The 26,077-nt window shown below is 39.4% G+C and overlaps 2 protein-coding genes, 1 long non-coding RNA gene and 1 pseudogene across 3 annotated transcripts; all 4 read left to right on the top strand.

The window, feature by feature from the left end:
- The first annotated feature begins 200 nt into the window (after window positions 1-200).
- LOC130222712 (uncharacterized) lies at window positions 201-2,343 on the top strand. The gene is made up of 5 exons (XM_056455239.1): window positions 201-220; window positions 412-588; window positions 694-997; window positions 1,076-1,877; window positions 2,117-2,343. Exons 1-5 carry the CDS (start codon window positions 201-203, stop codon window positions 2,341-2,343), a joined length of 1,530 nt encoding a protein of 509 aa, XP_056311214.1.
- Window positions 2,344-2,597: 254 nt separating this feature from the next.
- Window positions 2,598-3,546, top strand: LOC130222297 (uncharacterized). The gene is made up of 3 exons (XR_008836428.1): window positions 2,598-2,816; window positions 2,894-3,146; window positions 3,231-3,546. It is a non-coding gene; the product is annotated as an uncharacterized LOC130222297 (long non-coding RNA).
- A 6,089-nt stretch (window positions 3,547-9,635) lies between these two features.
- LOC130222227 (NLR family CARD domain-containing protein 3-like) overlaps window positions 9,636-26,077 on the top strand; it is a 36,323-nt pseudogene continuing 19,881 nt past the window's right edge.
- On the top strand, window positions 10,458-25,771 carry LOC130222029 (NACHT, LRR and PYD domains-containing protein 3-like). The gene is made up of 10 exons (XM_056454642.1): window positions 10,458-10,585; window positions 10,860-10,967; window positions 15,169-15,250; window positions 15,672-15,867; window positions 15,963-17,760; window positions 19,679-19,852; window positions 19,952-20,128; window positions 22,597-22,770; window positions 24,538-24,584; window positions 24,761-25,771. The coding sequence occupies exons 1-10, from the start codon at window positions 10,542-10,544 to the stop codon at window positions 25,288-25,290; spliced, it is 3,330 nt and encodes a 1,109-aa protein (XP_056310617.1). The 5' UTR covers window positions 10,458-10,541; the 3' UTR covers window positions 25,291-25,771.

The following is a 26,077-nucleotide window of genomic DNA, read 5'->3' as shown; positions in this document are numbered from 1 at the left end:
GCATAATTTGTGGCACCTTACTATCTAAAGCAACAGTCATCATAATATTGTTAACCATAAATTGTTTGTTACTATTCACTCAGAGGCCTGTGCCAATCCGTCTCCATCAGCGGAAACAGCAAAAACACCAAATCTTCAACATCATCTGCCACCAGTTGAGCTTCCAGTTCACTGGAAAGATCAGCTTCCCCCTTATCAGCATGAGTGGATCCGGAACACGGTATTTAAAACAAACTTAAAAACCGACAAGCCAGAGCTAGTGTCCCAGCTGAAGCTTTGGTGGTATCCTCCCCAGCCCCCTCTAATTAACACGCAGCCACCTGCCTCTCCTGACCTCTTCTTCTGCCGACCACTTTTTCTGTGGATGCCACTGAAGATGTGGTTGTTTCCACTTGTCTGTGTTCGCCTAAGCTGTGGTAAGCACAGACTAACAGCTGCAGGAATTTACCGCACGGTGCGCAAGGTCCTCGACATCGACGGCTGGTACGACCTTGCCACTGGGTATCTGGAGTGTAAGCGGTGCAAAAAGAAGTATCCTGCCTGGTCCGAGGACATCTTAGGACAGCTGGATATTGGCCACCGTAGTCAGTTTCCAGCTTTGCTGACATAGAGGTAATTCATAATGCCAATATTTTATTTGTGTTAATTTTTAGCAAACAAAGCATTTCCCTGATTATAATGTTGTTTCCTTAGATACTCATGTGACAACCGGGTAGTTGAGGGAGAGGACACTGGGCAACAGTGTGACTCAGCTTTTCAACACAGCGAGGCATGGACACAGCGAGTCTTGCAGTACCTGAATGCCTGTGAACTATTCACAAGGTCCTCCCTTGTGCAACCTCCTGTGTTTGCTGAGCCTCCCCTCTTACCTGCCATACCCAAACCTAAGTGGCTGTTAGCCGTCTATGCCAGGGATGTTCTGGGGCGACTGCACGAGGTCAAGGCCAAAATCACCTCCGTCTTTGGCTGTGTTCTAAAGATGGACTCCACAAAAAAGGTATGTTTATATCCAGACATTTGCCAGATATGGATATGTGTGTGTACATATTTAACACAGTTTTATTTTTCCTAATAGATCACAAAGAAACTTGCAGGTGCTGCTGCGGGAACAGCTGCCTGGTGCACTAATGTGGGGAACGAACACGGCCAAGTCCTTGTCTCTGTGCTGTCAGCTGCCGAGGGTCATGGACTGGACCCAATGGCGGCCGGGCTGATGAAGCGTTACCAGGAGGCAGGAGAGGCAGCCCCGAAAGTAATGTACGTGGACAGAGATTGCTGCAGTCAGCACGGCCAGTCTTCGGTGAAGATCATGTTTCGGGAGTGGGATGAGCTTGAAGTGCGCCTTGACATCTGGCATTTTATGCGCCGGTTTGCAGCAAGTGTCACGACAGAAGGTCATCCGCTCTGCGGGATCTTCATGGCACGTCTGTCCACGTGCATCTTTCAGTGGGATCCAGAAGATGTGGCCGCTCTTCGCCAGGCAAAGCAAGGTGAGCTGGCGGCAAAGAAGACTGACCACATTTCACAAACGGCTCTCAGTGCTCGCATAAACCGGAGGGAGCTAGCACTGCACTGCCGTAGGAGGACCAGAGGTGTGGAGGAGACCACCTGTCTGATTGGAAAGCTGTTGGACCATTTTGACAGCGAGCATGGGAAGGACACTCTGGGTGTTCCTCTGCTGGACCACGAACGGATCCAGCAGATATGGAAGGAACAGCAGAAGCATGTACAGTGCATTCAAGACCCAGAGAACTTTCCATTATACATGAAGACAGGGACACTGAAGAAAGGCGGTGTGGAGCTGTGTTGTTACAGGTGTGCCCGTGGCTCTACATCTTTGGAGTCCTTCCACCTCCACCTAAACCGTTTTATTCCAGGTATTACATACATTTGGATCGTTTTATTTTGTAAAACATATAAGCACTGTGATTACTTCCATTGCTTTAATGTCACATTATTAAATATTTAAATAACATTTGTGATGTTATCAGCATTGACAAAGCTGTCTTGCCTGACAAGTAACTCTGTTTATAATGACAATAATTTTAATGTTAGTACATAACCTAATAACATGTTACTTAATTCTTCATATATTTTCAACTATTTTAATTTCCAGGGACCAGTGCCAGTGATGCGCATTTTCAGGCCTATCTCCTTAAGGGCTTGATGTGCTGGAATGATGACCGGATGGAAAGCACCATAAAAGGAGCATCCTCCATACGGTCATATGGCAGTGCCATGAGAGAGGCTGTGGACAGGCTTAGCCGAGCAGTCTTAGGGAAGCCCTGGGATAACCGTTATCACCCTCCTCGAGCATATACAGGCAAGAAATTCATTAACTAGTTGTTATATAAGTGATTTATTAAGCTTTAATGTACTACACAAAATGTTTATCTAAATATTTACTTTATTATTAGTTTTATTTAATATATGTTTTTTTAGTGTTTTATTCTTTAAGGTGATTTGCTGGGATGGGAGTACCTTTACAGCCAGACCGGCAAAACCCTGACTCTGGTGCTCCAGAACCCAGAGGAGGAAGACAGGCTGGTGGAGGAAGTAGATGACGAGGATCTACAAGATGAGGGGTTTGAGGAGGAGATAATGGAGGACATCACATCACAGTTTCAGTGCTGTATGAGGATGACCCCTGCCGTGATCTCAGAAACAGCCCCTCATCTTCGCCTCTGCCTCAGTCCCCAGCATCACTGGCTGAGCCGTCCACATCAGCTGGTGGAGAAGGACAGCTTCCTAGCCCAGCCCCCTCAGTGCCGTCACAGCCATCTGACTCTGGAGACAGTCTCTCTGTTGAGGCTCAGGTAAGATACATTAAGAACTTAATTTGATTTAGTCTTTTTTTATTCCACATATACTGATTTTAATCTGTATTTACCAGGGAGTAGTCATTGGACCTGATAGCATTGCTGGGTGGGACAAGTTCCAGGATCTGGCTGCTTATTTGGTAGGTCTTCGTGAGGCTCCTTACCTCACTGACCTGCAGGTGACAGAGGCCATCCAGCTGTGGACAGCTCTCCTGGATGTTGATAAACAGCGCATCAACTACCAGCCTCGACATCAGCCTCAGCTGACACATGGGCGCTTTAAGGCATCCAGCTTTTTGAGCTAAACCAGAAGACGCTCATTCAGTGGTAAGCAAAGCACATTATTTTCTTTAAAGTACCTGAATACTTCTAAATTAATATATATGTATAATACATATCATTTATTATCAGGTTTCAACGGAGGCAAAAGGATCAGGAAATGAGTGTACTCACTCAGGGACTGACTCCACTTGATCCAATTGCTTTGGCAGATACGCAGCTTCCTTTGCCGAGGGAAAAATTGGACGAGGCACCATCAACATCAGGCCCCAAACACCAGTTTGTCTTTCCTCCAAATAAAGAAGGACAGGCACCTCTTCTTTGACCTGGTCGAAAGTCTGCTTCTGCAACCACCACAGTTTGCTCCTTCCTGCCAGATGCCACCACGGTGTGCTCCTTCCCACCGGCCCCCACGACGGTATGCCCCATCGCGCCAACCCCCACCACAGTCTGCCACATTGCACCGGCCCCTACCATGGTGTGCCCCGTCACACCGACCTTCACCACAGTGCGCCCCATCTCGCCAGCCTCCACCACAGTGTGCCCCATCATACTAGCCTCCACCACAGTGCGCCCTATTGCGCCGGCCCCCACCACAGTGCGCCCCATTGTGTCTGCCCCCACCACAGTGTGCTCCTTTCCACCGGCCCCCAGCACGGTGTGCCCCATTGCACCATCCCCCACAGCACCAGGTGTTGTGCAGCCCATTTCAGGACCTGGATCATTGTTTGGCACACTTGTTTTTAACCCAGACATGAGTGTGTCAATGGTGATTCCATCATTTGCTGCACCAACATCCAGTGCAGTCCCTGCTGTTCCTCCACCTGCACCTGCTCCACCTGCATATATGAAGATATGTTTTTATTTTGTTTTTTTTTTACATTGTTTTGCGATTTTAATATTTGTAATAATTTTAATAAACCATTTTGCATATTGCTTGTTTTTGTGTGCATTCATTTAAAGTTATTATTACATAAAGAAATATAACATATATTAATATATATATAGTATAGTATATATTTATATATTAATACATAAATATATATATACTTATATATACATAAGCATGCATACATATGTTTAATTGAAACATTTTCATTAATTTTTAATTAACGTAATATGCTTTTTAAGAACAATATCCACATAATAATAGTAATATCAATATAATTGCCTGTGTTACGTCAGTAAAATTTCAATAAGAGCGCAGCTGATTGGCTCCGCTGAAACCGACACTGATTGGATATTGTGTTACACAGATCGTGTGTTCGAATCCAGCACGCAAAAACATTTAGAATGACATGCAATATGCAACCAAAATACCACATTATGCACAAAGCCGCGAACACTACTGCAAGCGAAATTTGTCGCATTTTTCCATTTTTTGCGACTTGTTCGCTTGCGAGTGAGCGAGAAGATTGGGCCCCTTCCTATGCTAAGCGACCGTTCTAACATTTGAGCTAATTCCCCTTTTCACAAGCCAAATTGAACATTTTAGACGTGGTCAAAAAAGAAAAAATAAGATCACATCTGTTCTGTTGTGGCTTCTTTGCCCTGCCTGCCATTTAGTCGTCAAATTGCCTAGAATAGCGTGCTTTTCTTTTGAAGGTCCTACCTAGTAATGCTCCAGTAAATGTGTGAGGAGCCCTGCATGCCGAATGACGAGTTACTCAGAAATCAATGCACATTGGCTCCGCCTTGGATGGACCTTCTGCTACTTTCCTGCAAGGCCAGTTTTTTATTTCATCATCTTCATGTCGGGCAGCAGCTCTACATCATCTTGAGGTTCCATGGTGTAATGGATAGCACTCTGCATCCAGCGATCTAAGTTCAAATCTAGGTGGGACCTGTTTTTTTTTTTGCCAGCACCGCACAAAAAAGCTAAAATAGCATTCTATTCCCTTGAAGGCCAGAGAATAACAGTTACTATGGGTTTTCTAGGACCCTCAAGTCCACCTGCTTCCATTTGACCAAAACGCTATCTTTCTCCCAGGTGGTCACATTTTTTTTTTTCTTTTATTATACTGTTCAAAATTCATACAATTCACTTATTTAAACAGATTACACTTAAGACAAAACATTAAAAAGGTCCATTTTACATCATAGCTTCACAACAATGTGTTTTTTTTTTGTTTTTTTACATAAAATGTTGCAAGTAGTGTTCCTTAAAAGGTAAAATCACATTTTAAAAAAGACATTTTTATTCCTGTGTCATTTAAAATCTTTGTGACTTCTTGAGTAAAAACATCATAAAAAGCCTCCTGCATTTCCTCTAACTTAAAATAATAAAATAGACATTCAAAATATTTCTCCATCTTCCTCTTAAACACATTCCACACATCTAATAAAACTTTTTCCTTTTTTGCTACAACTCTTCTCTCCCATATTGCACTTTTCATTAAAATCACAAGTAAATTTATAAGCTTTTTATTATTACATTCTTTGTTCAGCCCCAACAGTAACACCTTTTCCCACTCTAGATTGTCGTGTCTTTCTCCTTTCAAAGTTAAAATCATGTTTTTGCATTTCTCATTAAAATCTTTCAACTCATTACAATATAAAAACAGGTGTAAGAATCCTTCATCTGCTTCTTGACACACTTTACATGTGAGACTTTCCTCCATCCCTATTTTGTTTAAAATGACATCTGTAAACACTGCTTTACTCCTGATAAAATATTCTAAATTCTCCAGTTTTGACTGTACACATTTGCCATTTATATTAGACCATAAGTTGTCTTCATTTACATCTTTAAACATCAGTATCCAGTACTGATTTGCACCAGGTTTCTTAAAAACCCCATCTCTAAAAAACCCATAAATCATTTTCACTGTACAATCTTTCAAATCCCACCATTTCTCTCCAAATCTTAAATTCACATCTTTACTTTGTTTATTTTCTTCCATATTTTCTATTCTTGTTAACCTCTGTTGTTTGTCCCATATCCACTGTTACAGTTGCTTCTTTTAGATAAATCCTTTTCCTTGCTTCCTTTTCCGATCGGTTTGTTTCTTGTTGTCGTCTGTCCAGTTCATTGTCATTTGCCTTCTCAAATCCATCCGCCATTGCCAGGTCTGTCACCGTAGATCCGTCCATTGCAAAAAAAATAGGGATAAAAAAAACTCCTCCCGAACAGCTCACGCTGCTGGGAGGATAAACTAAACAAACACAAAAAAAAGTTTAACAAAAATGTATTTTAGTCAAAAATAAAACTAAACAGAAGAAAATGTGGTGAGCCTCTCTCACCAACTGCTGCCAAACACTTCCTGGAATGTACCACTATCACACATGCACAGGGGGGTATGGCCGTAAGCGAGAGCAGCCGTCAAGAGTTGGCTATTTAAAAATAGGCGCAGCATTTACATTACATTTACATTTACATTTAGTCATTTAGCAGACGCTTTTATCCAAAGCGACTTACAAATGAGGACAAGGAAGCAATTTACACAACTATAAGAGCAGCAGTGAACAAGCGCTATAGACAAGTTTCAGGCGTGTAAAAGTCTAAGAAGCAAAACATTAGTAGAAATTTTTTTTTTTTTTTTTTTTTTTTTTTAAGAGAGAGAGAGAGAGAAAGAGGGCTCAGTTAGTGGTATAGCCAGAGAGGCAATTGCAGATTAGGAGGAAAAGTGGAGACTAAACAGTTGCGTTTTTAGTCGTTTCTTGAAGACAGCAAGTGACTCGGCTGTTCTGATGTAGTTAGGGAGTTCATTCCACCAACTGGGCAGATTGAATGTGAGAGTTCGGGAAAGTGATTTCTTCCCTCTTTGGGATGGAACAACGAGGCGACGTTCATTCACAGAACGCAAGTTTCTGGAGGGCACATATATCTGCAGAAGTGAGAGCAGATAAGAAGGAGCACAGCTAGAGGTCACTTTGTAAGCAAACATCAGAGCTTTGAATTTGATGCGGGCAGCAACTGGAAGCCAGTGCAAACGGGTGAGTAGCGGAGTGACGTGTGCTCTTTTGGGTTCATCAAAGACCACTCGTGCTGCTGCGTTCTGAAGCAGCTGAAGAGGTTTGATAGAACTAGCTGGTAGCCCGGCTAGCAGAGAGTTGCAATAGTCCAGTTTGGAGAGGACAAGAGCTTGAACAATGAGTTGAGCTGTATGTTCAGATAGGAAGGGTCGGACCTTTCTGATGTTGTAGAGTGCGAATCTGCAAGATCGAGCAGTTCTAGAAATGTGGTCAGAGAAGTTTAGTTGGTCATCAATCGTAACTCCAAGGCTTTTTACCATTTTGGATGCAGTGATGGTTGCTCCATCCATCTGGATTGAAAAGTTATGGTGAAGAGTCGGGTTGGCAGAAACTTCAAGCATTTCCGTTTTCATGAGGTTAAGCTGGAGATGATGATCTTTCATCCAGAGTGAAATGTCTGACAGGCAGGCTGAAATGCGAGCTGGAACCGAGGGATCATCAGGGTGGAAAGAGAGGTATAGCTGGGTGTCATCAGCATAGCAGTGGTAGGAAAAACCATGTTTCTGGATGACTGTTCCTAAAGATGCCGTGTAGATAGAGAAGAGAAGTGGTCCAAGCACAGAGCCCTGAGGTACCCCAGTGTATAGATGCTGTAGGTTGGACACCTCTCCCCTCCACGACACCCTGAATGAATATGAATATATTATGAATATATGACATATATATATATATATATATATATATATATATATATATATATATATATATATATATATATATATATATATATATATATATATATACTCTTAATAAAGTAAAGGTAAAAGAAAGCCATTTTAAAATATTACAGATATTTAATAATACAGATATACTATTATTAAATGACTGTTTCAGTTGTAATTACACTAACCTATTCTAGTTCCTCGTTATCTCATAATTATATTTTAGTGTTCTGTAAATTTATCATTATAACTGATTAAAATAATCTTGTTTATGGATTGTGAAGTAAAATTCTTACACTATTTGGAAAACATCACATTGACAGAACACAATGTATGCTAACTGATCCTGAATCTGTGAACTCTTTTCCACCAATCTAAAGGTTTTAATGATTCCCTGATTTCAGTCATTTAAGATATTTAAGTTATCTGTATTCAATTTTAAAATTCCCTTTTATAATGGTTTGTGTGTAACTATGTATTCCCTTATGCTATTTCCCTTTAAACATATAATAAAAGAACAAAGAAATAAATGAATAAAAGCTGCTAAGTCACAACCAAGACACGTCAACCCCGTCTTCCAGTTTCTGAGTAAATTATTGATATTTTTATTGACTTTTTATCCTGAATTTTGAGAAATGATGACAAAAACAATAGTATTAAACATCTGTATTGTAAATGAGTGATCATTGTATAATCAAAACCTTTCATTAAAGCTGTCCTGTTCTTGTCTTAGGACAATTTAGAAAAGCTTTTTGAATCATTTCAAATGTTGACTGCTGTATATATACAATGCACAGCATTAATAAATACACTGCCTTAAAAAATCTCTCTCTCTCTCTCTCTCTATATATATACAGTTGAAGTCAGAATTATTAGCCCCCCTGAATTATTGGACCGCTTGTTTATTTTTCCCCCAATTTCTGTTTAATAGAGCGAAGATTTTTTCAGCACATTTCTAATCATAATAGTGTTAATAACTCATTTCTAATAACTGATTTATTTTATCTTTACCATGATGACAGTAAATAATATTTTACTAGATATTCTTCAAGACACTTCTATACAGCTTAAAGTGACATTTAAAGGCTTAACTAGGTTAATTAGGTTAACTAGGCAGGTTAGGGTAATTAGGCAAGTTACTGTATAACGATGGTTTGTCCTGTAGATTATCGAGAAAAAATATAGCTTAAAGGGGCTAATAATGACCTTAAAATGGTGTTTAAAAATTAAAAACTGCTTTTATTCTAGCCGAAATAAAACAAATAAGACTTTCTCCAGAAGAAAAAATATTATCAGACATACTGTGAAAATTTCCTGAATCTTAAACATCATTTGGGAAATATTTAAAAAAGAATAAAAAATTTGATGGGGGTTAATAATTCTGACTTCAACTGTATATATATATATATATATATATATATATATATATATATATATATATATATATATATATATCAATCACTATTTCTAATAGTGAATATAGACAAACAGATATATTGATTAAAATAAGTTTGAAAACACCTTCAGAAATAGAAAGATAAAACATGTAAATTCTAATTATGTGTTGCAAACAATGAATAAATGACAAACTACACCATTTTAACTAAACGCAATACTGTTTTATGGTGTTCTTGATTTTTCCTCTGTTTAAACATTATTCATTTGTGTTTGCTGTTTTTCTTCACTGTGATCTGAAGTTATTTTGTTCATTAGTTCCAGTTTTGCCATTGGTACTGACTAATCTATTGTAAAAACACACTTATTGAATATTATTGAACAGCATCATATAGAAAATAATAATATAACAGGGAGATCTGTATGAGGTGTACTCATTTATATATAAATCTCTAATCTTATTTTATAGGTTCAACATTGCTGTAAATATTCTTCAGAGACCTCTCAGATTTAATCTCAAATACCTTCTCTAAATCTTCCTTCAACACACTCGTGCTCAGAGAAGCTGCACAGATATCTTCAGCTCCAGTGGTTTGCGTGTTGTCTTCAGGACACGCCCACAGTCAGGAGAATCTCATGAATATTCATGTCAGTGTCACTCTGTGGAGCCAGTAATATTTCAGGATATACCTGTAGATCATACAGGTGTGTTTTAGTGAAGTGAAAGAGTCAAAGAGCTCAGATTGTGTTCCTGCTGCACAAGAGCGTCTGTACTTCTGCATGTGAGTTTCATTCTTCTACATTACGCTTATTTGTGGAGATGATGAAGGGATTTTAGATGTGTGAGTGTGATTTAAATGTCTGATCCTGAAGATCAAATCCTCCAACACAGATTAAACACTGAGTCAAACACGGTCATTTAAACACTGTGTCTAAAAGCTTTATTTTTTAATCCCTTTAAAGTGTTTGTTCTCTTCTATATCAGACTGACTCAATAGTTTCCAATAATTCAGCATTAAATATAACTCTAAACATTCAGAGTCACGAAATCAAAAGTAAAGTTAAAGCAGACCTTTCAGCTGAACAGGAAGAAAAGCTGCTGAACAACAACAAGCTGACGATCCTTAAACAAAACTGCATTTAACCTTTAACCGTCAGAGTAACTCATTAACTAACCAAATAGCCTCTTTAATAGATAAGACATTTTAATACTAACTCAATCAACAGTTGACTAAACCTGAACTTATCTTGATAAACTCTATATAACATGCATTTATCTTAAATCAAATGTGAAATAGCTGGGGTGTCAGATCAGGGGTTAAACCAACTGCATTCATGTAAAGGACAATATATATATATGATTGTTTCCTGAACGCTCTGCTAATGTCTGCATTGGTGTTTTAGCTGCAGTATGGCAGAGGAGCGAGTAAAGGACTCTCTCTCAGAGAAACACAGGTATTGACTCTGTTTTTACACCATTATTTCAACACTTTCTCTGAAGAACAAAGACCAACAACAATGCACTTATTTGTGTTGCTATTGCCTGATCAAATGATGGACAAAGCTTCAGTTTAACTTCAGGAAATGTGTTTAGATCAGTCTAGATTACAGACAGCTTGATCTGGATATTATATTAAACTGAACAAACTCATATTTGTCTGATAAACTCTTGTAAAGGAGACTGAAGTTTGTCCTGCAGTTTATTCCTCTGGTGTGTTTGTGTGTTCAGTGTGAGATCAGGATCACGTGTGTCCAGCTCTGTGTCTCTGAAGAGTGACCGGTCTAAAGGTGGTCATCCTCCAAACCTCAGTGAGAAAACACCATCATCAGTCAAAAGGTATTCAGTGTTTTACATTAAATGACTCAATGAGTTTTGCTGAATTAAGACATTTACAGACACCTAATGATGGTTTTAATTTCTTATTCAGAGTATCTTTTAGTCAGGCAATGGGACAAAACAAGCAATCATAATCAAGAGTAATCCACAAAGTATAATCCAATATCCAGACAGCTAACAATAAAAACAGAAATAGTCTAAGATTAAAACACAAACCAGTGAAACACGCTCTAAGTGTACATGAACGAGTAACACACCTGTAATCCACAAGAGTACTCCAGTAAACAGAAGCAGGTGCGCCGCTAGGGGTGGGTGAGTTAGGACGATTCTAAGGGCCCATGCATTTAGGGGGCCCCTAGAGACATTATTAAGGGCCCGCTCCTACACACCCCCAACCCCCCCTCTTCACTTGCATCCTCGTTCTCAACCGATCACCCCCCTCTTCACTTTTAAAAGCGACCTCACAATCCCCCCCCCAACCCCGCTCTTCACTTTCATCCATGATGACTTGTCAGAGGGCCCGTGGCAGCTAGCGGCGCCCCTGAACAGAGGTAATGGCTGATTTTGGAGCACTGCTTCATGAAGCTTCAAAACCTTTACAATTATTTTGTTGTAAATCAGTGGATCAGAGCACATATCAAATGAGCAAAGTCATGTGATTTCAGTAAATGAAACTCTTGATAAAGTTCATAACATGAAACAATACTCAGCCATGGTTGTCTGTCAAATACATGAGTGAATTGGCTGCAGGTCATCAGACGCAATTTTATATGAATCATGGGAGGTGTGAGGTGGAAAGCATTGTGGTACATGTAGACCAGGGTGTCAAATTCAGTTCCTGGAGGGATGCAGCCCTGCAGATTTTTAGATTTCTACTTCAACCCTACTTTAACACACTTACCTGGTTTCAAACAAGCCTGAAGGACTCAATGAGTTTCATCAGGTGAGTTTATTTCGGGTTGGAACTAAACTGTGCAGAGTTGCGGTCCTCCAGGAACTGAGTTTGACACCTGTAATGTAGATTGAGAGTGGACCTCTGTGAAGTTGGCACCCCATAAAAACAAATAATCTCCAAAACCATGCCATTCTTTGTGCTGATTTATGCTGCAAAAACAAACGTTTGTGCTGAATTGAGGTCTGAGATATTTAGCTTTATTTTTTTGACCGTGTGACGTCACTTTCCACCCCCTGTTGCTCAAATGACTTCAAATCAGTACTGGTCATTTGTGCTCAATTTGTGCTGGTTTGTGCCGTTTAAACAAACCCTGTATCTGTTTAATAAGCTAAATATTTTGAGAGCCGTGACGTCACTCTCCACCCCATTTCCTCTAAATTGCACCAAACTGATGTCATTCGTTTGTGCTGTTAAAACAAACACTGTATCTCTTTTCGTTGTTTAGATACAACTAAAATATTTCGGAAACCGTGACGTCACTCTCCTCCCCAGATTTTACAAATCGCACAAAACTGGTGTCATTCGTTTGTGCTGGTTTGTGCCATTAAAATAAACACTGTATCTATTTTTATTGTTTAGATAATGCCAAAACACTTTAAGAGCCGTGACGTCACTCTCCTCCCCAGGTTTTACTAATCGCAAAAAACTGATGTCATTTGTTTGTGCCCTATTTGTGCTGGTTTGTGCTGTATAAAACAAACACTTATTTGGATATAACCAAAATATTTCAGGAGCCGTGACGTCAGTTCACTCTAGTTCCTCTAAATGTCACAGAAAGTGCAATCGTTTTGTGCCGTTAAAATGAACATCAGATATCCAGCAAGAAGAGGACTGATAATTTAGTCTGCTTTAGCCAGTCTGAGATCCTCCACGACCGAGAGCAGGGCAGTCTCAGTTGAGTGGCCTTTCTTAAAGCCAGATTGCTTGTTGTCCATGAGGTTGTTTTGAGTAAGAAAGTCCAGGACTTGATTGAACACTACTTTCTCCAAAATCTTGGCCATGAATGGAAGCAGAGACACCGGTCGGTAGTTTTCAAGTAGCGTTTGATCCAGGTTGGGTTTCTTTAGCAGTGGGGTTACCCTAGCCTGCTTAAATGAAGTAGGGAATAAACCAGAGTCAAGAGATGTGTTAATTATGTGAGTCAGTGTTGGTATGAATGCAGGAGAAATGGCTTACAAGAGATGAGAGGGAATGGGATCAAGCGGACAGGTGGTTGCATGGCTAGATAGCACGAGATTGGACACCTCAGACTCAGAGAGCTGGGAAAAAAGTGAGTGTGTGTGGTGTTGGTGGTGTATCTTGCGTGTTTGTTGTAGGTGCAGCAAATTGAGCACTGATTTTTGCAGTTTTGGTGCAAAAGAATGTAGCAAAGTCATCAGTAGTGAGTGTGGAGGATGCGGGTGGAGGAGGAGGATAGAGGAGGGAGGAAAATGTTTTAAAAAGTAAGTGAGGATTGGTGGCACTGTTGATTTTCTGACGGAAGTATGTCAGCTTTGCAGAAGTAACCTCAGCCGAGAAAGAGGACAGAAGAGTTTGGTATGTTATGAGCTGTTCAGGATTTTTAGTTTTTCGCCAACTTCTCTCAGCAGCCCGAAGTTTTGTGCGATGCTCACGGAGAACATCAGAGAGCCAGGGTGCAGGAGGACTGGCACAGGCTGGCCTGGATGTAAGAGGACATAGTCTGTCTAGACATGATGCTAGTGTGGAGCAGAGTGTATCAGTGGCACTGTTCGTATGAAGTGCAGAGAGTTTTCAAGATGGAGGAAGAGAATCTGAAACAATGGTGGATAGTCTATTGGGTGAGAGAGAGCGTAGGTTTCTGCGAAAGGCAACTAGAGTTGGAGTGTGTGGTGGCTCAGGAGTAATGTGGATGTTGAGAGAGAGAAGGAAATGATCCGATGTTTGTAGTGGAGTTACTAGTGTTTGATCAGCGAAGCAATGTCGAGTGTAAATAAGGTTTAGCTGATTACCTGATTTGTGAGTAGCAGAAGTAGGTGCTCTTTTGAGGTCAAAAGAGGCAAGCAGAGTCTGGAAGTCAGCAGCTTGAGGTCTTTCAATGTGAATGTTGAAGTCATCTAGCACCAACAAGGGAGTGTCATAATCAGAAAAAGATGAGAGAAGAACATCCAGTTCATCTAAGAAGTGACCTAATGTACCCAGTGGGTGGTAGATGACAACCACATTTATGTACAAGGTGTGGATAATGGTGACTGCATGGAATTCAAAGGAGCTGATTTTTGGCAGGGACGGTCTCTGAGTGAATTTCCATTCGTTGGAAATCAGTAGTCCAGTCCCACCCCACTCCCTGTCTGGCGAGGAGTGTGGGAAAGAGAGAAATTAGTAGAAAGAGCTGCATGTGTATCAGTGTCCGCCGGTCTCAACCAGGTCTCAGTTAGAGCCATGAGTAGTCAGAATGAGTAGCTATGGAGGTTATAAAATCTGCCTTGTTAACAGCAGATTGACAATTCCAGAGGCCCACGGAGAGAGAGTTGTGAAATAGAAGATACATGAATTGATCGAAGGTTGTGAGGATTGCACCTGCAGCCTACCTCTTGTGCTTTGCGAGTGATAGTAACAACAGGAATTAGTAAACACATAGTAAAACTGCAAGGAACACAATAATAAGTGCAGAGATAAAGTAAAATAAAAAAAAAAGTAAAGTACTCAAGCGCTTTGTCGGCGTCTTTGCTCAGTGGAGTCGCGCAGGTAGAGTCGATGGTCTTTACACTCGTCGGCCTTCACACGAGGCGGCCGCGACCGCTGCCTCGGTGAGACTAGCTGCTTATATACACCCCTAAGCGCTTTGCTGGTTGAAGTCAGCTGGACACGCCTCCAGAGTAAAAACACCCGAAACTGCGGCGGGGGGTGCGAAACCTTCCGCGCTCGACACACAAGCTCTTACAGTAACCAAGGAAACAGGGTAAACTTTTCTAGTACCATTCACAGACAGCTGAAAACAAGTTTAAATGTCCTACAACCATACACAACCAGCTGAAAACAAGTCTAAGTGTTCTCTAACCATACACAGCAACTGAAAACAAGTTTAAATGTACTTATACGGTGTTGGTCTAGTTGCTAAAGTGCTTCTCCTAAAGTGCTTCTCGCAGTGGCCCAATAGCACAAGTCTACTGTACTGACTGTCTCCTTATTATGTGAACTACAGAAAATGTATTGTTTTCAATGTTTTTAAGATATATCTGTATTTGTTTGTCTTAAAATATTTACAGTAGTTTTATCTGTTACCAGTTTTGAATATGAGTTACCAGATTCAAGAGACGAGACTCACAGAAGCCAAAAAAGTTTCACAGATCTCTCGAAGATCTTCCAGGTGGGAAAAATTATTTAAAATTCATATTATAACAGACAATATGTTTATGGAAAAGATCTTATATCTGTCAAACATCTCATCTGTAGTTGTAGTAATTCAGACATTAGTCAGGTTTTTGTTCTCAAACTGCTCCTTGTGTCTAGGACTTGTTCTTTACATGTCTTATCCAAAGACTTCTGCTATGTTTTAATGTGGTTTGATTGTTGTCGTTGTGAAATAACTGAAATTGTTCAGCATAGTGATATGGAAATGTAATGTGCTCAAAGCCTGCCTGAACAATTTTAGCTGAAAAAAACAGAACACCATAAAAGGTTTAACAGCCAATCAGAATTGAGCACTTACAGACATGTATTATAATATATTTACTGTATGTGAATTAACGTCTTTGTGAAATATTGTTCTTCTCTTTTTTGAAATATAGAATCTTGAGAGTAAAATTATCAAGTTTCTGAAGAAAGAACTGCAAAAGTTTAAGAGAATCTTACAAGACGAAAACAGACAAGAGTTTGTAAAGGAGTTTAATGAGAACAGATGCAGAATCACAGAAGCAGCTCTTGATCTCACACTCTTCTTCCTGAGAGAGATGAAGCAAGATCAAGCTGCTGATACTCTCCAGGGTAAGAAACTCATGGGTATCTGTCAGACTGACACTTACAAATATAGCTGGAAAAGTCAAGACTAAAACTTTCTGTTTCTTTACTCCTGTGTTTAGGCGAGCTGTTCTTCATTTATCAGCTTAAATGTAGCCTGAAGAAGAAATATCAAAGTGTGTTTGAAGGAATTGCTCAGCAAGGAGACTGCACACTTCTGAATAACATCTACACAGATCTCTATATCACTCAGGGTGCGAGTGAACAGGTCAACACTGAACATGAGATCAGACAGATTGAAGCTGCTTCCAGACGTCATCAGTCACTAGAGATACAGGTTGAATGCAAACATTTGTTTGAAGCAGCTGAACAAGACGAGCAGATCAGAACTGTCCTGACAAAAGGAGTTGCTGGCATCGGGAAATCAGTCTCTGTGCAAAAGTTTGTTCTGGATTGGACTGAAGGAAGAGAAAATCAAGACATCAGCTTCATATTTCCTCTTCCATTCAGAGAGATGAACTTAAAGGAGAAAGAAAAACAAAGTTTAAAAGACCTCATAACTCAGTTTTTCCCAGAGACTAAAGGACTGGACCTTACAAGAAGCACACGATTCAAAGTCCTGTTCATCCTTGATGGATTGGATGAATGTCGTCTTCCTCTGAACTTTGCTGGTAATGAGACGTGTCGTGATGTATCTTCAGCAGTCTCTCTGGATGTTCTCCTCACGAACCTCATCAAGGGAAATCTGCTTCCTTCTGCTCTCATCTGGATCACCAGCAGACCAGCAGCTGCCAGTAAGATTCCTGCTGACTGTATCGACCGGCTGACAGAGATACGAGGATTCAATGATGCCCAAAAGGAGGAGTACTTCAGAAAGAGACTCACAGATCAGAATCAGGCCAGAGAAATCATTGATCACATTAAACAGTCAAAGAGTCTCTTTATTATGTGCCACATCCCAGTCTTCTGCTGGATTTCAGCCACTGTTCTTCAGAACATTTTGAAGGAAAACAGAAATACTGAACTGAAACACAGGGCTAATGCTGAAACACTGCAGGAATCTCCCAAGACTCTGACACAGATGTACACACACTTTCTCCGCTTTCAGATCCAGCAGAGCAGAAGAAAGTATGATGGAGAAAACACACCAGATGTCTCCTGGGATCAAAACCTCATCCTTTCACTGGGGAAACTGGCCTTCCAGCAGCTGGAAAGAAACAATGTGATCTTCTATGAGAGCGATCTGAAAGACTGTGGCATTGACGTCTATAAGGCATCGGTGTACTCAGGCATGTGTACCCAAATCTTTAAGGAGGAGACGGGGATCATTCTTGGTACCATGTACTGCTTTCTTCACTTGAGCATTCAAGAGTTCATTGCAGCCCTTTATAAGCATCTGTTTCTAGACATCAACAAGAAACCTTTACCTATTTTTAGAAAGAAAAGCAAAACTAAATGTATGATTGATTTGCTGAAGACTGCAGTAGACAAGGCTCTAGAAAGTGAGAATGGACATCTGGACCTTTACCTTCGCTTCCTTCTCGGTCTGTCACTCCAGTCCAGTCGACAACTCTTACAAGGTCTGTTGACACAGCAGGATGACAGAAACCAGAGCAAAGAGGAAATAATCGCATACATCAAGCAGAAACTTGAAGGAAATCTGTCTCCAGAGAGATCCATCAATCTGTTCTACTGTCTGAATGAACTGAATGATCAAACTCTGCTGAAAGAGATTCAGTCTCACCTCAGTAGTGGAAGTCTGTCATCTGCTGATCTTTCACCTGCCCAGTGGTCTGCTCTGGTCTTTGTGTTGTTGACCTCAGAGAAGGAGCTGGAGGAGTTTAAGCTTCAGAAATTCCAGAGATCAGACGAGTGTCTCATCAGACTATCAGCAGTCATCAAAACCTCCAAAAGAACTCTGTAAGTCAAAGTCTGTTTTGTTTTCATTTAAGAAATAGACATTTGCTGATATTAAATAACTAATTGATCATGTTAATGAACGTGTACAGCATTGTTATTGTCGGCACTTCAAAATACTGTGAATAATTGTTTAATATTTAATATTTCAGATTGTTTTTAATAACCTTCAGATTAATGTATTGGCAGTGGTTGTGCAAATTTCTTCTTTTAAATTTCCTGGCATTAAAATAGGATCCAAATCCCTGCAATTCTGAGACCCACCAAAACTTTGTACCAACATTGTGTGTGACTCATCGTTCCAGAAAGGCTTTAATTAACTCCACAACAAATACATCAAATAAGCATAAGTTCTTACTGTAGTATTTCTCATTCTTGTCTGTCACTGTGCTGTTTATCTGACATGAGACGCAGCAGGAGCAATAAACATACCTCAGAGCAATATAAAGAGATCTCTGTGACTCTGACATGTGGGAATGGTGGGTGGAGAGAACCGGCTCATTTACATTAAAGGCACAGGCAACAACACAGCTACAGTGTGTTCAAAGTTGAAAATACCCATATTCTGAAAGGTATAATAAATAATCTGATGGGTATTTTGAGCTGAAACTTTACAGATACATTCTGGAGACCTTTATATAAACCATTTACCTACATTATCTATGAACAGTAGCTGATGTTACGGGAGAGGTAAAAGCATATTTAACAGTACAGTTTTCTAACCTTGTCTTCTGCTTCTCTGAAATATAGTAGATGAATTTGAGAAATGCAGATCTGCTCCTCATCTGTTGTTATCCTTTCTCGTTGAGTATTATTTTTTAATTTACTTTGTATGTGTTGTACTGTTTCTGCTGTGTGGAAATTGAGTCCTTTCTGATAAGAGTGGAATATCACACTGTTGTTTTCTCTATTCTGTTTATTTTGACCTTCTCTATTCTGATGATAATACAGTAACACTCATCTGTGTGTATTTGCCATTGTCTTCTCATTAGTGTAGTTCACTAGTGTAGTGTTCACTATAAAGCTGGTTAGTTTAACTTCTTTATTCTTCTTTAAATCTAGTAATTCATTTATTATCATCATTTTTGTTATGAATTGTGCAGGCAGGCAAAGCAACATGAGAGGTGGATCTTGGTGCAGTTTTAATGTCTAATATAATCCATACACAAAGAAAAGAGCAGGGCTGAAGACTAGAAAACACAAGCAAGAGAAACATATGCACATACACGTCTATGATCAACAAATAAGAGCTGCTTAAATACACAGAGATTAGTAAGTAAACAAGGGGGTGAAGAGTAACTGGGCCAACTAACAATGGGGTTAAACTGGGGTGAAACATAGAGTGAGCACAGGAAACACAACAGGACAAGGACAAGACAACCAGGATCAATCCGACTATAAATGAACCTAATGGTCTGATATAAAGGTCATGCTGATATGACAGTCTGCAGAACAGGAAGTGGAACAGGGGTTGATGAGCTTACACTTAATTAATTAGACTATTAATTGCACAGTCAGCAGCTTGAAGCCTCATCTTAAGCATTTGGAAGCCCTTTTTTAATCTAAATTGCGTAATTGATGTAAAATTCCCATCAAACACATGACAACAATAATCTAATATTTTGTCAGCTAATTAATTGCAAAGTTTCTCACATGCATTAGTACATTACACTTCATAGTTTAACGTTTGCAGCTTCACTTCATTGCCTCTAAGAGTCGCCAACAGACAAAAACACAAGAAATTTGCATTCACCTCTCATGAAGTTAGTGTGGATTAACACACATACTCATGTTCATTTTGGTGTTAGTACATTTGATCATAAGGGTGAAAGCTGGTGTACACATAGTTTTTGTGAGTAAGCATTGTTGATCAATGAGGTCTCAGATGACCACCTAAATATTGTGTTTGTCCTCTACACAGGCTACAGGGCTGTAATCTCAGTGTTCGGTCTTGTGAGAGTTTGTCTTCAGCTCTACAATCCTCAAACTGTGTCCTGAGAGAGCTGGACCTGAGTAACAATGACCTGCAGGATTCAGGAGTAAAGCTTCTCTCTGATGGACTGAAGAGTCAACACTGTAAACTGGAGACACTGAGGTCTGAGATCAAGGACCTGATTGACTAATTATAAATATTACTTCTAGGCAAATTACTCAAAGTCACACTGTTTATGTAGTCTGTGTTCTTCTTTCTCAGATTGGTCACATGTAATCTCACTGTTCAGTGCTGTGAGAGTTTGTCTTCAGCTCTACAATCCTCAAACTGTGTCCTGAGAGAGCTGGACCTGAGTAACAATGACCTGCAGGATTCAGGAGTGAAGCTTCTCTCTGATGGACTGAAGGATTGTCAACACTGTAAACTGGAGACGCTGAGGTAAATGATTCTCCACTCAACAGTGACTACAAAAACATAGTTACATATTGGTTTAACAAATATGGGAGCCTCTTTCCCTACTCAGTGTATTATCAGTAAAATAAATAAATTTAGTCATATATATAAAATATATGTAATTTATATATTCATAAATATATATATATATATATATATATATATATATATATATATATATATATATATATATATATATATATATATATATATATATATATACAAACGTATGTGTATAGACAAATGTGTTTAACCCTTCCACGTGTACAAACACACCGGTGTGATCAGCCTCGGCTGGTCCCTGGGCCTGGTTTTTCAAGAGGTTTAACCCGGATAAAATTTATCAGGATTTAGTAATCCTTTTTTTGCGATCCGTGATCATGTTATCCAGCTTACTTTTCGAGCCAGTTTTTCAAAACAACATCGGATTGGACTAGTCTGATATGGATATGAACTTTTTAGGATCACTAAATCTGGATATGAAATGACAATGTAGAACTATAGATATGTAAAGAGCAAGAAGTAGAATAGCCAGTGTGGGGTCAATATAACCTTAGTGAAAACACACTCATTTAAAAAATAAATAAATAAAAACAAGAAACCCCCCACCCCATCCTCTTCCAGCAGTCTGCTCATCTGAGACCTACAACACAAACACTGTACATTGAGGATATTTATAACAAGTTTCAAATATAGATGTATTGAATTAAAAAAAAGACTTAATGTCTAAAACTCCACAATAATTTCAGGCATCTGATGTGGAGAGAGCAGCTTGTCTGAGCGTAGCCTTTAGGAGACGGATCTCAAGTCTGGCCTTGGTTTACTGCAGTTTGGTTAGAGTCAGTTGTTCATTTGCCAGACAAAGCTGTGCTCCTGCCCTTTCAGTCTCTTTTTACAATTGTTAAAAGTGATTTCAAAAATCAGTGATTGCCATTTTTTTTGTGCATTTTTTTGGTTATTCTGTAATCATTGCATACATCACTAATAAATATTATAAAAACAACAAAAAAAATCCCATTGTAATGAATATATATATATATATATATATATATATATATATATATATATATATGTCAATTAGTGACAGAATAAAATGTATTTTTTTGGTCAATTTTGACAGCTGTTTGGGGGATTATTAATATGAGGCCAAATACTTTTTACTTTGCTGTAGGCCTATACTCAACGGCTGAATATGTTAAAGCCTACCTAATCACTGTAGCCTGATGGATGAACAAATACAACTAAAACCTTATGAATAAACAGGATATCTTGTAAGATACTGCATGATCCACATGTAGTATTATTTGATACGTTTTTAAAGTTTTCATTACATTTTGGGCATGAAATCCACGCTGAATCCACGCTTCTGATGGGATCAGTTTAATCCAGACTTTTTGGATCAAAGTGATCCAAATCCTACAAAAAACTAAAGGTTTGATCCAGATCAAAACCAAGATTGGATTACTTGATCTAATCCGATTATGTAATCCGTTTTTACTTTTGAAAAACCTGTTTGCCGTTATCCAAAATCCTAGTGGATTACTTTCGAAAAAACCGGTCTTTTTCTTTCGGTCTTACTTCGGGCCCTGAAGCATGTGATCACACCGGTGTGATTAGAATGTTCAGAGCGCACATCATCAACTGCTAAACTCAAATCTGACGGCACACACTGAGGTACAGAAAGAGGTGTGCTGTGCTTGTCACAATTTATCTGTGCTTTCAAACAAATTAGGTTTCAGACATTCAAATACACACAACTACAAGCAAAACATACCATTTAAGGCTTGTAAAATACACGTGCAATAATACTTATGTGTCAATATAACTGGACGATGTGCTTTATTCACGTAAGATACACACTGTTTATGCTGCTAGAATATTTTCTCTATTCCTCACTCAGATAAACAGTTGTTTACCTTCATGTATTTCAGAAGAAAATGTAGTAAATCCAGCAGCTCGGATCTCTCCTGCGGTTGTTGCTATAAGGGATACAGCTGCGATCGAAAGTTAACAAAAAGTATTTATATTATTTATCAAATAACTCATTAATTGTATTTTATTAGCAACTAACCTTACAGCAACCCTAAACCCAACCCTCACGGTAATGTACAAATATTATTTGTTGAACAGTGTCACAAAAATGATGCTATGTTGATGCGAGTATCCTCAGCTGTATCTGATCTAGCCTTCACCGTGCTACAGGTGAGGGTGAAGTCTAGATGGGATACAGCTGAGGATACTTGTGTTAATATAGCATAATTTTTCTAGCAACAACAGCGCACCATTAATAATAATTTTGAGATCTCAGGGCTTGATCAATAAGGAGAGCTAATCAGGATGTGTGTGTTCATCACTGCTGTTGACATGAGCAGAAACAGCAGTCAACATCTTCACAACACAAAGAGATGTGTGATTGTCCAACCGTGTGATGTGGACTATTGCTGTGTTTGTAGATTGTCTGGCTGTATGGTGACAGAGGAAGGCTGTGGCTTTCTGTCTTCAGCTCTGACTTCAAACCCCTCACACCTGAGAGAGCTGGATCTGAGCTACAATCATCCAGGAGATTCAGGAGTCAAGCTGCTCTCTGAACAACTGGAGGATGCAAACTACACACTGGACAAACTCAAGTATGTGGAGCATCACTGGCCTTGTGCTTTTACACTGAATCGCTTTAAAACACACTAAGCTTTACTGTGAGGGTTATGGAGTAGAACATACAGGAGATACAACTTGTGTGAATTAATAATATGAAATAAGGTTAAGGGAAGTGTACACATTTTTAAATTAGTTTTCATTAATCACAATTGTTTAATTATTATTTGTAAAAGAACTCGTCAATTTGGCCAACTATAAAACAAAAGCTCTAATGGCAATTTGTTTTATACAACATAGACTACATCTAGCCTTGAGTAAAGTAATTGTAAACAGGTTATTATTATTACACTGAACCTACTTATTCTGAACCATTTTTTGTAATAGTTTTGAAGATTCATTTTGAAAACAGAAACTCTGTAGCCTACTTCACTCCTCTTCTAGTCTCCATATATTAATCCAAACCTGTTAAAATATTTCAGTGCACTGGGGCTCATTGTGGGTGAAAGTGGGTGAAAAGTGACCAGAAGTTCCCAAACTCAAGCTGCACTTTTCCTCAAATCCTGGTTTTCTTAATTATACTTGTGCAATACTCCTCTGATCTAAAGAGATTTATCAAAATTAAAAACAAAAAAGTGTACACCTCCCTTTACATTATTCATATTGAATGACTCTTCATAGACATTACTGCTCCATTTAAACACACGTCATTATTATAGGGGTGATGTCTTGAGCATCTGATTTTACCTCAGTGCTTGTGTGCTTTCATTTTCTCCATCTCACTCACAGTGAGTTCAGACTATTTTAATAAGTAAAACTGGCCTCAGATCAGTGAATCCTGCATCAGACTGACACAGAAAGATCAGGCTTTGCTGAAAGGATGCTTATTTTACTGTCAATGAGGGACAATATTGGTCACCTACTAAAGGTAATGTGAGTCTCTTAATATTAAAGAGGAAATGTAAGCTTGACAACATCAGATTCTGTCAATGTCGAAACACTGAATGCTCTGACCTCTTTCCTGACAGTGATTTTTTTTTTTGTTGTTGACCTAAATGTGACAGCCCTCTGAATAATATTGACTAGGAATATCTGACCATATTATATATTAAATTAAAGAACCACCCTGCTTTCAGAAAATAAAACTGTTTAATCTATTTTCTTAATCATCTGTTTGTGTTTTATACACACTTAAATGCAGGAAGGATTCATGAAAAATGTAACATTTATTAAAAAAAACTGAGAAAAATATAGTTTTCTAAAAGCTTAAAAAGCATTTAAATATCTGCATTTTCAAGATTTAAAGTATAACACACACACACACACACACACGCACGCACGCACGCACGCACGCACACACACACACACACACACACACACACACACACACACTATCAGCTTCAATAGTGACCATTACTGTTGTTGTGAAAATACAGTAAGTGTTTGTCTTTGAGCTCCACAATGAATCCGATTTCTCATCACAATTATGAATCTGTAAATCAGTGATTACAGCAAGTCTCATATCACTAATCACACACTCTCAGTACTGACTGAGGGACAATCTGTGTGTGTGTGAGAGTGTGTCTGTACTTACTGAAGGACAGTGTGTGTTGGTGTGTGTGTGTGTGTGTTTACTGACTGACGGACAATCTGTGTGTGTGTGTGTGTGTGTGTGTGTGTGTGTACAAGCGTGCGTGCGTGCGTGCGTGCGTGCGTGCGTGCGTGCGTGTGTGTGTGTGTGTGTGTGCATTATAAGCTGATGTTTGTTTACTGACTGAAGGACAATCTGTGTGTGTTTACAGTCTGGATCATAGGGGAGAGACGAGGATTACAGCAGGACCACACAAATGTACGTTTACACACACACACTCACACATGCTCACTCTCTCTCTCACACACACACACACACACACACACACACACACACACAGACACACTCTCACACACACACACACACACGCACACACACACACACACACACACACACACAGCTGTGGTTATAAATGTGTGTGTTCTTGGTTTCAGATGTCTGTTTCCTCACACTGGATCCAAACACAGCACACACTCGTCTCAAACTGTCTGAGGAGAACAGAGAGGTGAAGAGTGTGGAAGAGGATCAGCCGTATCCTGATCATCCAAACAGATTTGATGGTGTGTATCAGGTGTTGTGCAGAGAGAGTGTGTGTGGACGCTGTTACTGGGAGATTGACTGGAGTGGAGATCATGGTGTGTGTATATCAGTGTCATATAAGAGCATCAGGAGGAAGGGACGAGCAGGTGGTGAGTGTGTGTTTGGATATAATGCTCAGTCCTGGAGTTTGATCTGCTTTTCCTCTGGTTTCTCATTCATACACAATAACACACACACTGATATCCCAGTGAAGCGGCTCAGCAGGAGAATAGGAGTGTTTGTGGATCACAGTGCAGGAACTCTGATCTTCTACAACATCTACAGAGACACAATGAGCCTCATCCACTCAGTCCAGACCAAATTCACTGAGCCGCTCTGGCCTGGGTTTATAGTTTATCCTGGATCATCAGTGAAACTGTGCTGAAGACTGACAAGAGATTTACCCACAATCCTCTACAGGAGCAGTCAGCAGCAGCTGTGTGTGTGTGTGTGTGTGTGTGTGTACAGGACAGACCTGCTTTCAGAAAATGTGTGTAAATAATTGGGAAGAACTGTAAGTGAGTGTGGCGATTCATTGAGAGATTTGTTTCTTGATTTATTTGTAAAACATGTTTTATCAAGTAGTTAACTTCAGCAGAACTTGCACTTGATGTTTCGTTTCATCCGTTCTTCTTCTTCTTCTTCTTGTTAGTTTTTTGGTGAATTGCATTCTTTGTGCATATCGCCACCTACTGTGCTAGTTGTGCATCCAGATTCGGTGATTGCTCTGCCCCAATCCCACCCTATATGGGGCATCTGCAGACTTGGATCCAGGCAGTTTTACACCCCTGTTGTTCCTAATGCGTCCAGTAGGGGGGATGAAAGATACATGGCCAAATAATAGATTTGAAGTCAACGCTCCAGATTATTCAATGTCCTGTTTATAAATATATATTTTAATTATATTACCCTAAATATAAACGCTGAGTTGATGTATCAGGAAGTGAGTTATACACTCACTATAGAATATGCACAACTGATCCACTCACCAGATAATTTCACATAATCAAAAGCCCAAGTGCAGATTAATTTAATTCATTTAATTAGTCAAATTCAAACACAAATAGTTGGATAGTGTACTGGTTAATCATAGCCTAGTTATACGTTTACATATAGAGATATGCATTTAGTTGTATTGTTTATATCTAAAGTTATATTCTGACAATAACACA

This window comes from Danio aesculapii, chromosome 4 (assembly GCF_903798145.1).
Source record: "Danio aesculapii chromosome 4, fDanAes4.1, whole genome shotgun sequence".
NCBI classification, from domain to species: Eukaryota; Metazoa; Chordata; class Actinopteri; order Cypriniformes; family Danionidae; genus Danio; species Danio aesculapii.
Note: the sequence above shows the minus strand (reverse complement) of the source record. Positions and strands in the feature narration are given on the sequence as shown.